This window comes from Myxocyprinus asiaticus, chromosome 35, assembly GCF_019703515.2.
Source record: "Myxocyprinus asiaticus isolate MX2 ecotype Aquarium Trade chromosome 35, UBuf_Myxa_2, whole genome shotgun sequence".
In the NCBI taxonomy this organism is placed as follows: domain Eukaryota; kingdom Metazoa; phylum Chordata; class Actinopteri; order Cypriniformes; family Catostomidae; genus Myxocyprinus; species Myxocyprinus asiaticus.
Window position 1 is genome coordinate 21859279 of NC_059378.1, and position 13388 is coordinate 21872666.

Consider the following 13388-nt stretch of genomic DNA (forward strand, 5'->3'; position numbering starts at 1 on the left):
GATTATCAGTTCATAAACACTTATTTTCACTCTGTTACTTACACAATGCTATCTTATGACGTCAAAACACTTTTATTGTAGTGCATGATTTTAAAGTCAATGCATTTTAACGTTTACATTATATACTATACTCAGCTACATTTACAAGCTTATTCCAGCATCATTAGGTTGTGCTGTAATTCAAATAAAATGATAGAGTGTTGGACTTGCAATGCGAAAGTCCGATTTTCTTTTAGTGTAGGTTTAGGTGTAGTTTAGGTGTAGCGACACCAGCAGAAACGGTTGTCAAAAATAACAGCAGCAGCAACCTCAATAATTCGCTGCAACTACAATACTATGAGAACGTGCAAAATTATTGACAGGCAGAAAGTGTCACTGTCCGCAGACCGCGGTCACATTTTTGTTTGCTGTTTACAGTGTCTAGAGCTTCACAGAGACTGATTAGATATCTCAGGACAATTATTTCATTAATATCTTTGAGGTAGTAACATTCTTTGCATACCTTTCCATGAAAAACAATCGCTGACAGCACCTTTAACTTAACCTCATCTGTTTGGAAGAACATTTAACTTGCTTTTAGCGCCACACAATGAACATTTCACCTCAAAACTGCCGTGCAATACGTGCATGAACCACGTAATTTCATTTTGCAAAAATTTTGCCACAATCACATAATTTGCATGAGACCAGGCTTCATATAGATAAATGTAGGATATAATAAACCAAAAAAGGACACATGAAACATGGACTATTATTAAAACAGTTTATTGATATCACAATTATTGATATCAATACATTTTGGTATGAGGTTGATTTTTCTCTCATTTGACACTCATTGGCACTGTTGAGAGATTTACTGGAAATTCTGAAGGCTCTGAGGTGTGGAGCTCAAACTCGTGCTTTGCCTGTAAACAGGAATAAGGAATAAAAAGAATAAAAATGCACTGGATAAACTTACATCACTATTCGTCTATGCACTGACAAAGTCAGCAAATGGACAAAATCAGGAGAGTAAATAGATCGAAAATACATAAACAAATAAATAAGAATGAAAGAGAAAACATGAATTTTTTTATTTATTTTGAGGCCTTTGCAGGAAGGCTTTGCTGGCCCTGAGAGTTTTACACTGGAGTTATGGAAGGTCATGTGCTCTGGATCCATGCATCATAAAAACCTATTGAAATATACATGTGTTATGTGATATAATTATAACATTATGTATATAATTATAATACCTGATGCTGCTACTACAGTGGCCTTTTATGAGCAATATATGGTTAGACTAACATTATTGATATAATTTTATTTGCAAATCAGATGGGATGCTGGCAGGACTTGAACCACCTGTTCTGTTGTTTTACCCATAAAGTTGGCAAAAAGGTCTCAATCCATAATAAATATTAACCAGGCAACATAACGAAAAATTAAGCTTTATTAACAGTATTCGACAAAAGTCAAAATAAATGCTACACACTGAGATATAAAAACTAAATTCAAGTCACATGCCCCTACAAAAATGGTTTTGCAATATTAGACCCCATAGCCTTTATTCAAACAATGAGACAGAGCTCAATGTTATGGGTAACTTCTCTGTGTATTTCTTTAGTGACCACAGTCTGTCCTGTTGGTGTTAAGAATTTTATGGTAAACTTTTATCTCCGTTTAGCTAGTAGTGATGGATTTCCTCCCATTCAAACTGTTATGCGCATTTCCTTAAGAGAATACCTTGTGAATAATAATGTTGTTTAAAATTCATGGGCCTCTTTACAACTTGATTACTCTGAAAGGCTATAGGCTGGTAGGCATTATCCTGTCAGAATTGTATTTCCTTTTCCAGATGAGTAAGGGGCCAGTCAATACCATTTTATTTCCACATTGATAAAATAATAAAAGTCATAATAGTCTCCAGCACTGGGACTGTGGGTAGGGTAACTAATGCCACACTTCGCCAATAAAAGCTTATTTGTCGCAAACAAAACATCTCTGTTTATTCTTATCAAAACTCAACAGTAGCCTCGGCTTGCCACTTATTTTGTGTACATATATTTGATTAAAGGCAGTTTCTGGTATTCCAGACATCAGGGCCTAAATCAGTATCAAACCTCTAGCATTTCATTAGGTATATGGACATCAGTAAAGGTGTGCGGCTCATGCAAGGAGAGTGGGTCATTGTTTATCTCCTACCAAGCACTAAAGCTGGTTTAAATAAACCTTAGATAGAATAATAGATAGTGTCCTGTTCATAGTTACTTTTGTTTTATATTTTGAAACATGATTAGAAAGAAACAGGTATATTTAAATGCAATACAACAATGAACTAGAATTTTATTATGATTTAATCATGGTCAAAATGAGGAGGTTAATTACAATAAATATCATCTTGATGTATTTTCTGTATGCATAAGCCTTCTGCTCCTGGTAAAAAAAATAAAATAAAAAAAAATTAAGCTTTGAACCGAGTATCCAATGGGGTCCAAAAGTCTGATACATCTAATACAAAACCTTCGATTTGCATTCTTTTCAAATAATTTTTTTTTTTTCATAAAATGTTGATTACCACAAAAATGTATTTTTACTTTACCATCCTTTTTTTAAGAAGCAAAAATCTGGGTTCCAGTGAGGCACTTACATTGAAAGTGAAGGGGGCCAAACCATAAACATTAAAATACTCACTATTTCAAAAGTATAGCCACAAGACAAAAACAATATGTGTGTTAACATGATTTTTGTGTGATAAAACTGCTTTCTAACCTTTTCTGTGTAAAATTAAAGCCAATTTTACAACTTTGTTGCCATGATGATGTAATGTCAACAAACCCTAAAACGACTGTAAAAATGACAATTTAAACAACTTTACAGCTTAAATAATTCATGAGCTTTAACAGAAGAATTAATGTAAGTGCTTTTAAAAAATTATAATCTTCACATTTCTGCCTTTAAACCCTCGAAAATTGTCCCCATTCACTTTCATCGTAAGTACCTCATTGTAACTGCAATTTTTGCAGTAATCAACATTATGCCACAAATGCTGTCAACTGAGCTTAACTTGTATTAAACCGAGAATATTCCTTTAAGTTTGAGAATTTCTTAGTATTTGGTATGTTTCCCTTTTGCTTTAATGACAGCATGCACTTGAGCTGGCATGATCCACAAGTTTGTGGATCCATGGTCAAACAAATGTCAAAACCTGATGCTCCATGTTATCTCTGCATGATTTGGGAATGTTTCAAAGAGCATGTTGTGTGCTTAAATTGGAGAAAGAAAATATGCACTTTTGTACAAAGGAATTAACATGGTCAATGTCACACATTTAATCAAACTTATGCATCACAAATTTTGTTTGTTTTGAATGTCAAAATCATAACTCTTTTAATTTATTTCCAGGTTTAAATAATAAAAATAATTTAAAAATGCTTCAGTCCTTTGGACCCCACTTTATGTAGAGAAAACTTTATATTGTATTGTCTATAAGAGAAACCATTAATAAACGTAATATGCAGTAATTACCTAAAACCTAGTTGAAGAGACCTCGTAACTCTGACGCCTCTTTGGCAATCTCTTCTTCTGATCTCCATTTGGAAGGAATGTCCTCGCTCTCTCTGTCATGTTTCTGAAGCTGCAAATACAAAACCAATCATTAGCACTTCCTATCAGAGCCCAAAATGTCAATGTTTCATAGTTATTCATACAGTATATATATATATATATATATATATATATATATATATACAGTATTATGTTATTTATCGTTATTAATGTACGATTGAGTTCGACATTTAATATCTTTTAAGGCATCTGAATATAGAGTCTGGGGGAGACTGTACAAACTGAAGACTGTGGCTCATAACACTTTAGTCCAAATGGAACATATTTTGAGTGTCAATCTTGACTGCCGCCCAATCTAAAGCCGTCAGAGGAAAGATGCACTCGGAGTCTTAAACACAAAAGCTCTCAAGTCCATGACACTTAAGTGAGGTGAAGAGGTAACAGACCTTTTAGCTTCAAGCTCAACATAAGTGCTTTAGAGTGCTTTTTATATTTTCTATCTTTCCTTTCTCTCTTTCATTCTTTTAATATTCCACAAACAAAGAGGTTGAAGAAAACACGAGGCAGACAGGCCAGGTAGCAGACAAGGTTAATTAATGAAAAAAGATGATCCCACTCTGAAAAGGTCAATATTTTTCTATGGAGACAAACACATATTCCATGGTGTTCATATATTTAAGCAAACTCTTTACACGTGCTCAGAAGTGACACATAAAACAAACATGTTCCCTCAAGGCTATGAGATATTCAAAGGGCCTATGAGATTGCTAATGCATGGAAACATCAAATGAGGCATATTCTGATGATGCTAAATTGCAAACGGATTTTTGATATATCAAACGGTGTTGCCATGGCGACGTGATGAATAACGTCAAAAAATGGAAAAAAGGAAGTGTCTCATTTCTTCTGCATGCATTGTGTGAGTTACATCAAAATTGAGCTGTATGTTTGGCCTTGTGGGCTGATCACATTAATGTGGCTATTGTGGGTCACGGTCATAGCACCACCAACTGGCGGAAGGATGTGTGGCACTTTTAACAGACTTCTTATTTTTACCTGAATTGCTTCAATTTTTTTAGAATAATGTCAAGACAGTGCAGATTTAAAATTCTGAAGGAATTCTTGATATCTTAAACAGTGTTGCCATGGCAATGCATTAACTGGCATTACTCCTTTTTATGAATGTTCACATGTTTTGAGGTACTTGGCATGCTTGAATTTTCATGATATTTTGCATACACATCAGTGTTTTCGGCAATTAGGCCTGAGCCAGAGTTAACACATGGGTGTGGCTGGGGAGCTCTGTAGCGCCACCTTTTGACAAAAGTGGTGGGGTCAGTTTCTTCTATGGTCACCAAACTTGCTACATATATTGTCCTCATTAAGCCAGACAACTTACAAAATTACAGTCATTAGTTCCACCCAACAGGAAGTCGGCTATAGTGAACAAGTTAACGATTTCCGACACAGCGATCGATTTTTGATAGCATAAAAATGTATTACTATCAATATTTTATTGAAATTAGACATTTTTGATTACATGATAACATAAAAATAGAGGATCAGTCGGCTTTTTTTCCCCATTTACCCCCGATTTTCGATGTTTTGGATAAAAAGGTTGAGTCCATTTTCATCATGTTAGGCTCGTTTGAGATGCCAAACACCTCTCCTTGAAAGCAGATGAGAGCAGGCTGGTGCAGTCTGGGGAGGAGTGAAATAAGAGCTGTCAAGTCTGACAGTTCTCACTTCTCATAGTGGATCAGCCACTGTGAGATCAAAGGCAGATATCTCATGATTCACATTCAAGTGTTTTGTTGTTAATAAAGTGGATGCAATTTAAATTCTGTTGCTTTTAAAGGAAAATAAATATAATGAACAAAACACTCAATGTACCTGTTATTTAATTCCCCCCATAAGACGTGTCTTTCCATAAATCTTTAATTTAATAAAGACACATATTTAGTTGTTTCAGAAATATGATACCAGTCACATATCCCATACAGAGATTGCACTGTCAGAATGTTGGGAATATATTTACATATCATTTATACACATAAAAACATGATATTAGAGATAAAAAAATCTAACATTTAATAAGACATCAAAACATCATGGTTGTTTAAGCCAATGAGCATTAAGTAGTGTAGTCAGCAAGTCATTTCCCATTGTGCTTGCAGTACTCGCAACTCTGAAAAAGCAACTGCACCACCTGCCTGCTACAACCGTGGCTGCCTTGCTCTCGCGGGAGTATTTTTGACATACGTGGTCATGATATCATAGCAAGCCAGACAGATTTCTAACTGGCATGCACCTGTTGGTGATCACCGGTGATCGTTTCTGCGCAGAACTTGCTCATCTCAAATGAGCCGAATGAAAAGCATGCTATTTTTTCTTCAAATGAGTCAAATGAAATGCATGCTATATTTCTTCATTCATTGGATTGGATCATAAACAGAGAATATGAAACATAAGTAGCCTACTGTCGCATGTTTTTAAAATGCACTCTTTTAACACTTTAATTTTTTTTCAATGTAATGTTCTAATTGCAAAATAGACTGAGGAAGATGAAAGTTGAGTTTTTAAGCTTTAATTTGATACCAAGTATGTGAACACTGATGAAGTTTTTGATATACAACGAAGCATTTGTTTTTTAGCCATACTCAAACAGACCACCTGTTGGCCAGTGACAGTTAACAGGTTTAAAATTTTCCTCTTCTGGAAAGTCATTAAAATTTAATAGTGGATTTTTTCTTTTGGTCTTAGAGCAAATGGGTAAGTGAAAATAATATTTGCTGTGATCTCCCATTCACCCCCATTCACCGCTGTCGACAGTTACCCTGCAAACCTTTACTTCCGCGTTCCAAAACCCAGAGTGTGAAAAAGGTTTATTATCTGAATAACTAGGCAGGAATTGGCATAAAAACACAAAGGAACCAAAACCACTTGTCTGACCATGTCCTGATATGAATTTGAGAACAATCAGTGCTTGAAGTGGGGCGGTACTTAATACCTGCACTTCTATTATTTGATCTACAGCGTACAGGTGTCCTGAAAATATATGCTACCTATCAGGATGTGCTAACAATGCTATAATCATATTAGGGTTTTGGGTAGGGCTTAGTACAGCCTCACGCCCGTTTCACATCGCTTGAGCGAGACGTGAGCATAACGTCAGCTTAACTACAGTGAAACTGCAGCTGCAGACTCGACAGGGCTTTCACTTTGGAAGCGTTTCTATAGCTTCACAGCAGCGGCTCTATACAGAAAAATACTGTGATTTCGATTTTACTAAGGTGAGTATTTATTTTAATAAAGACCATAACTTATAAAATGGTTATCAGGAGTGGGTCATTGATAAGTATTACAAACTTGATCATCATGAAATCTTATTTACATGAGGAGGAGGACCACATTTGCATCTAAAAGGTAAACAATAGAGCACTTTGTTCTTCTCCACCTCCACAATCAGTCTGGTATCATCCATTGTTGAACACAAATGGGATAAGTTCTGAATTTACTGACGTCACAGTCTGTCATGTGCATGTGTTTACAAGTGAAAGCAAACTCGGCTGTGATTGGGTATTGCTGAAGCCTATAGACCTGTTTTATGTTTAATAGTACATAAATGTGGGGATGGGGGCATGGTCGTGTATCTGTCTGCGGGAAAGGGAGATAGGTAACATCACCTGGGCCGTCATTATCTAACACCTGTGTCTTGTTATAGTGATGGAGGAGGGAGACCTGAAAAGGCTGACGGATGCAGCAGTATGGGGAGAGAGAGACAAGAGAAAGACTGTTCCTGCATCTGTTACAGTTATGACTCGTTTGTGTGTTTACGTGGCCACTAAGGGCCTTTTTTAAGTTTTTGTGAGTGACGCTGAAGAGTAATAAAATACTCACGTTGACAGTTCGCTGCCCCCTGACCCTCCATTGCTCAGTTTATGAACTTTGAGACATTTTTTTGTCTCATATTTTCAGGCTTATAAGTTGTAGTTTACTGTAGTTTTAAATGATAAACCGTACTTCTGATTAAGATCTATAATTAACATATTTTAAATTGGTTTAAATTGTTAAAACTCCTGGAATTTCTTTTCATTTTGTTTTTCAGATATGCTCTAATTCCTGCAGTATAAAGATACACTAGATTACTAATATATGCATATTCTGTGCATTGTATACTTTTTTGTGTCAAATCACATTCATTTTATCCATCAACAGTGCACGGTCACTTTAATTGAGCGCCAGCGGTGCAGCAAATATAGACTCGGAGCTGAAACCCTGCTGCACTGCAGCTTACGCTATGCTCACGCTATGCTCTGACGTACTGCTGACGATTCCGATGTGAATGCTATAATCTGTTATTATGGACGCAGACAAAAATATGCTCTGCTCATGCGCAGATCGCGCTTGTGATGTGAAACGGGCGTTACATCATAATCGCACTGACCTGTCAATCAAATCTTGACAAGCGATCCATTGGCTGTATCCTTTCACTGAAACAGCCAATGCGCATTTTGGAGAGGCCAAGGAGCCTTTGATCTGGTTTGATTGACAGCTCCAGCTGTGAATAACAGAGAGACTCGTGGGTGGGCTCAAACAACGCGGATGTTTCACCAGAATAGCAGAGACCTCTAAAATAAGCTTTATAATCAATATTTGATTGACAATAGACATTATATATTATGTGATGACACAAGCAAAGGATGATCAGTAATTTTTTCCCTCAATTTTCGCTGTTTTGGATAAAATGGGCAAGTCTGTTTTCAATTGTGGACACTTATCATGGATTGCATGCTGGAATTGCCTGCCATCATCCGATCGGATCAAAACCAGAAGATATAAAAAATAAGTAACACTGATCACGTCATATGTTTTAAAATCCACACTCTCAGTATTTTAATGCATTACTGTAATGACATAATTCAGATCGCAAAACAGTGGCCATATTTCGAACCTAGAGACTTGTAGATTTTAAATGATAAAAGGTTTGTCAATTTTAAATTTGGATTTGAAGGTAATATAGTCTAATAAACATAAAAAACCTGCAAAAAAGCAGAAAAAAATGTCCCAAATATGGGACGATTCCAGTTAAATACGCATCAGAAATGTTAGTAGAAATCAATTTAGACAAGGGCAGGTAGGCTTGTTGAATTCATACTGATATTTTCTTTGACAGCACTATGAAATGGGTGCAAGAATATGACTGCCATAAAGTCACTCTGAATTAGATGTCATCATTGACTGTTTAAGGTTTCAATGGATGTTCCTATTTAAAAAAAAAACAAAAAAAAAAAAACCTGACAACCAATAATCTCGATTTGAATTGTATATTCAAAACATCTGCATTAGATGTCATTTGATATAAACACTGTATTGTGTTACAACATATGTTTTCTTCTGAAGTCATGTGGAAAACCATAGTGGTGACCCTGTGAGAACAAAATATATATTGTTAGGTTTCAACCGCTATTGGCATTGTTTGGAGTGACAAACAAAACCATGCAGCTGAGAGTGTCAGAGTCAGTTATCATAAGGGTTGCTGTCTGCTTGTCTGCAGTTGTTCTTAGTCTAAAAGACAAATATTGCACAAGCTATGAAGCTGTTTCTTCACTCCATCACACAGTATCACAGCCCCCTTGAGGTTGCCCTTGAAGTTCTCAATGATTCCATAAGATGAACTTTAGGGTAAAGAAGTGTTTTGGATGGGGGTGGAATGTAGTTTCTTATTTGTTCTCAGAGCTTGAAAAGCTAAATGGAAAACCGCTCCCCGGATCTGAGTGATTTGGAGCGACACTTCAAGAGAAGATGCTTGTCAGAATCATATGTTTGCCGGGAGCAGAGAATGGAGAGTAGGGAAGTTCCTGGAAAAGAGCATAGCTGCTCTGAGCAGGAAATTCAGACTAGATCATGTAACTAACAAAGATCTGAACCCCCAAAAAGGAAATGGTTTTGCAGATGGTGGTCACAGACAATTGCTCTCTCCTTATCATCCCTGACTGATTCTTCTCTAGTTTTGAATTTTGTTAGTGTCCTTTTCACTATTGGTAGCATGAGGCGGTACCTGCAGCCCATTCAGGTTGCACAGGTAGTCCAGCTCCTCCAGGATGGCACATCCATATGTGCCATCGCAAGAAGGTTTGCTGTGTCTCCCAGTACAGTCTCAAGAGCATGGAGGAGATACCAAGAGACAGGCCGTTACACGAGGAGAGCTGGACAGGGCCGTAGAAGGGCATCAACCCAGCATTAGGACCGGTATCTGCTCCTTTGTGCGAGGAGGAACAGGAGGAGCACTGCCGGAGCCCTACAAAATAACCTCCAATGGGCTACTGGTGTGCATGTTTCTGACCAAACCCTTTAGTGGGACCTGTGCTCGCAGCCCAGCACCGTGCAGCTCGATTGGCATTCGCCAGAGAACACCAGAATTGGCAGGTCCGCCATTGGCGCCCTGTTATCTTCACAGATGTGAGCAGGTTCACACTGAGCATAGGTGACAGACGTGAATGAGTCTGGAGATGCTGTGGTGAACGTTATGCTGCCTGAAAAATCATCCAGCATGACCGGTTTGGTGGTGGGTCAGTAATGGTCTGGGGAGGCATATCCTTGGAGGGTCGTACAGACATCCATGTGCTAGCCAACGGTACCCTGACTGCTGTTAGCTACCGGGATGAAATCCTCAGACCCATCGTCAGACCTTACGCTGGTGCAGTGGGCCCTGGTTTCTTCCTGGTGCAGGACAATGCCCGGCCTCATTTGGCCAGAGTGTGTAGGCAGTTCCTGGATGACGAAGGCATTGATGCCATTGACTGGCCCTCAAGTTCCTCAGAACTGAATCCAATTGAGAACCTTTGGGACGTTATGTATCGATGCATCCGACACCGCCAAGTAGCGCCATAGACTGTCCAGGAGCTCACTGATGCCCTGATCCAGGTCTGGGAGGAGATCCCCCAGGACACCATCCGCCGTCTCATCAGGAGCATGCCCAGATGTTGTCGGGAGTGCATACAGGCACGAGGGAGCCATACACACACCTGAGTCACATTATGAGTTGCCGTGATGAAATTCACGCAAGTTGGAACAGTCTGTGATTTCAATTGATTACATTGAGTTTGAATCCATCCCTCAATCGGTTGGTGATTTTGGTTTCCACTGACTGTTGTTACATCATTTTGTTCTCAAAGTATTACACAATGTACAGTAAATATTTTGATCTTCAATATATTTCGTTCATCGAGATCCGATGTGTGATTTAAGTGTTCCCTTAATTTTTTTGAGCAGTGTATTTATAAGCATACATGTACTGTAGGATGAGCTCTTCCTAACATACTGTACCAACATGGAGAAATTGTATTTATTTATAATTTATTTTCATTCAAGTGGAGGAAACAGGTTTTGGAAGTTACATGAGGTCAGGCCAGGTTCCAGATCAAAATCGGTGAGGGTGCTTCTGAAAATAGTGGGGATGCTCTGTATAATGTGGAGACATAATGTAAAAACAAATCCATTAATTTAAGATTTTTATTTTTATTTTTTTTTATTTTTTTTATTTTTTTTAATGTACAATCATTTAGTTATTTTTTGTCTATATTCAGCAACCACTGATCTAGAGTCAGTTTTTGTGTTGTACTTAAAGTTAAGGTGTAAATTTGGCTTTGAGAAACTGATCCTAGACCAGAAGTTATGGGCTGCTTTTTCCCCGGGCAAAAATCAAAAGCAACAGGCTTTCAGATTGAGTGAAATAATTCCGCAACTAATTTTCAATGCGCGAGTGGAGGTCGTAACCATTCAAATGCTCATGTATACATTGGAGGCATGATAGCAGAAAGCTGAGTCTATAAATTAAGACACACTGATATGCAAGATAATACATTTATTAGTTTTGATTCAGGGATTCTGTGTGTGTGTGTGTTCGCAAAGATTCAAGGAAATCTGCTTAGTCAATAAACAGTTTTATTAGGTTTATATTTTCAATGCTTAGCACCCTTAAAGGAATAGTTCACCCAAAAATGAAAATTTGCTGATAATTTACTCCAACCAAGATGTATCTGAGTTTCTTTCTTCATCAAAACAGAATTTAAGATTTTTAGGATTTCAATTCAAGTGAAAATACTCAGTAATTTGACGGTCCAAAATGCATATTTAGGGTGCATCAAAATAATTCACATGACTCCAGTCGACAAATAAAGTTCTTCTGAATGCAAACGATTGAATATTTTGAGAAACAAAACAATACTTATACACTTTTAACGACAAATTTTCAATTCAGTACATCTCTGTGATGTGCGCTCATGAGAGGGATGACGTAAGCTCGTTGGTAAGGTCACGTGTCTCGTGGAGGAGGAATCAGGAAGCGCGTCATTGTTTACATTGTTTTTTTTATTATTATTATTTGGAAATGATTTTTTGTTTATTTTATATTGTTTTGAAATTGTTTTGGACTGTTTTGGTTTGTGAACAGCCCTTGGTCTGTGCTCTGTGCAAGTTTCTATTGTAAACAATGACACGCTTCCTGCCTCTTCCTCCACATGATGTGTGACCTTACCAACGAGCTTACGTCATACCTCTCATGAGCGCACATCACAGAGATGTACGGAAGCGAACATTTGTAGTTAAAAGTATATAAGTATTGTTTTGTTTCTCAAAATAATCAATCGTTTGCATTCAGAAGAACTTTATTTGTCGACTGGAGTTGTGTGGATACATCTTGGATGGCCTGAGGGTGAATAAATTCTCAGCAAATTTCATTTTTGGGTGAACTATTCCTTTAAGCACCCATGTAGAATGGGCCTGCATGAGGTGGAGTTGAACCCACCCTACATATGTTGGAGCTAACCACTCAACATGAACACACGAGTGTTCCAGTACCCTGAAATCAAGCCCATTCTGTCCAGTTAATGACAAGTAACAAGTGAAACCTCCTATGAGACATTTTTGCATAATTCCAAATATGTTTACCTTTTCCTGTGTAAAAATGCACAAGCAGTTTTAAAGACATGAGTTCTGAAGTATCATGTTCACATATTGATGAGCACGATTCAGAGGTTGCATTTTCCCTAGAAGATTAATTTTTTACTCCACTGAGTTATGTTTAGTGTTTGGGTTTAGGTTAAGGAATATGTTTAATAAAATATGCATTCCATTTGACTGTATTGGCTAGTTGCATATGATGGCCATGCTTGATTTCTAGTTTAGTGAGTGTGGTCATAGCTACTTTTGGTTTCACCTGGTGCCGGTCTAGAGATTTCAGAAAATTACATTTTATACAAGGTGTTTACAGAATGACCAAAAATCACCTCTACCAATATAAATAGCATCACCAAGCCTCCTTTTCTTCATGTATGTATGCAGTTACATTGATGTTTATGAAGGTAAGAAATGATAACCATAGAAATAAACATCAGGGACAACAGTAGCTCATCTATGGACGCAAGTTTCTGCAGAAATGAATAAATAATGCTAGGCTTCGATACAGAGTCGAGAAGCTATACAGTTTTAATTTGGATATGCAACTGCAGGGTAACAACAGAAAATCTTTTGTTGGACAAAAACCAACACTTTATAATATTATAAAGTTGCCATTTCTGTTAACGCTATACTCTCGATTACACCTGCAACTCTGTTCACTATTTGGTAACACTTTACAATAAGTTTTAATTCATTAACATTGGTTAATGCAGTTGGTATAATGAACTAACAATGAAAAACAAATTTTACAGCATTTATCTTGGTTATACTGTTCTGTTTTATTTAAACATACTGTTGTTCATTATTAATTACTGTTCATTCATAATATATGACCTAATGTTAATTTATACAACTTGAAATGTTAAAAATGTATTTGTATA

General features: G+C 37.1%; 1 protein-coding gene across 2 annotated transcripts in view; it reads right to left on the reverse strand.

The window, feature by feature from the left end:
* Positions 1–758: 758 nt before the first annotated feature.
* The window catches only part of fhit (fragile histidine triad diadenosine triphosphatase), a 413370-nt gene continuing 400740 nt past the window's right edge, over positions 759–13388 (reverse strand). Inside the window, exons 6-7 of one of the 2 annotated variants that reach the window (XM_051672680.1) lie at positions 3508–3616; positions 759–905 (exon numbers count right to left, since the gene is read on the reverse strand). In XM_051672680.1, coding sequence (XP_051528640.1) covers positions 3515–3616 — 102 coding nt within the window. In that variant the 3' untranslated portion in view covers positions 759–905; positions 3508–3514. Of the gene's footprint in view, positions 906–931; positions 2416–3507; positions 3617–13388 lie in introns of those variants that run through there. The other variant, XM_051672681.1, reaches the window with a different exon arrangement.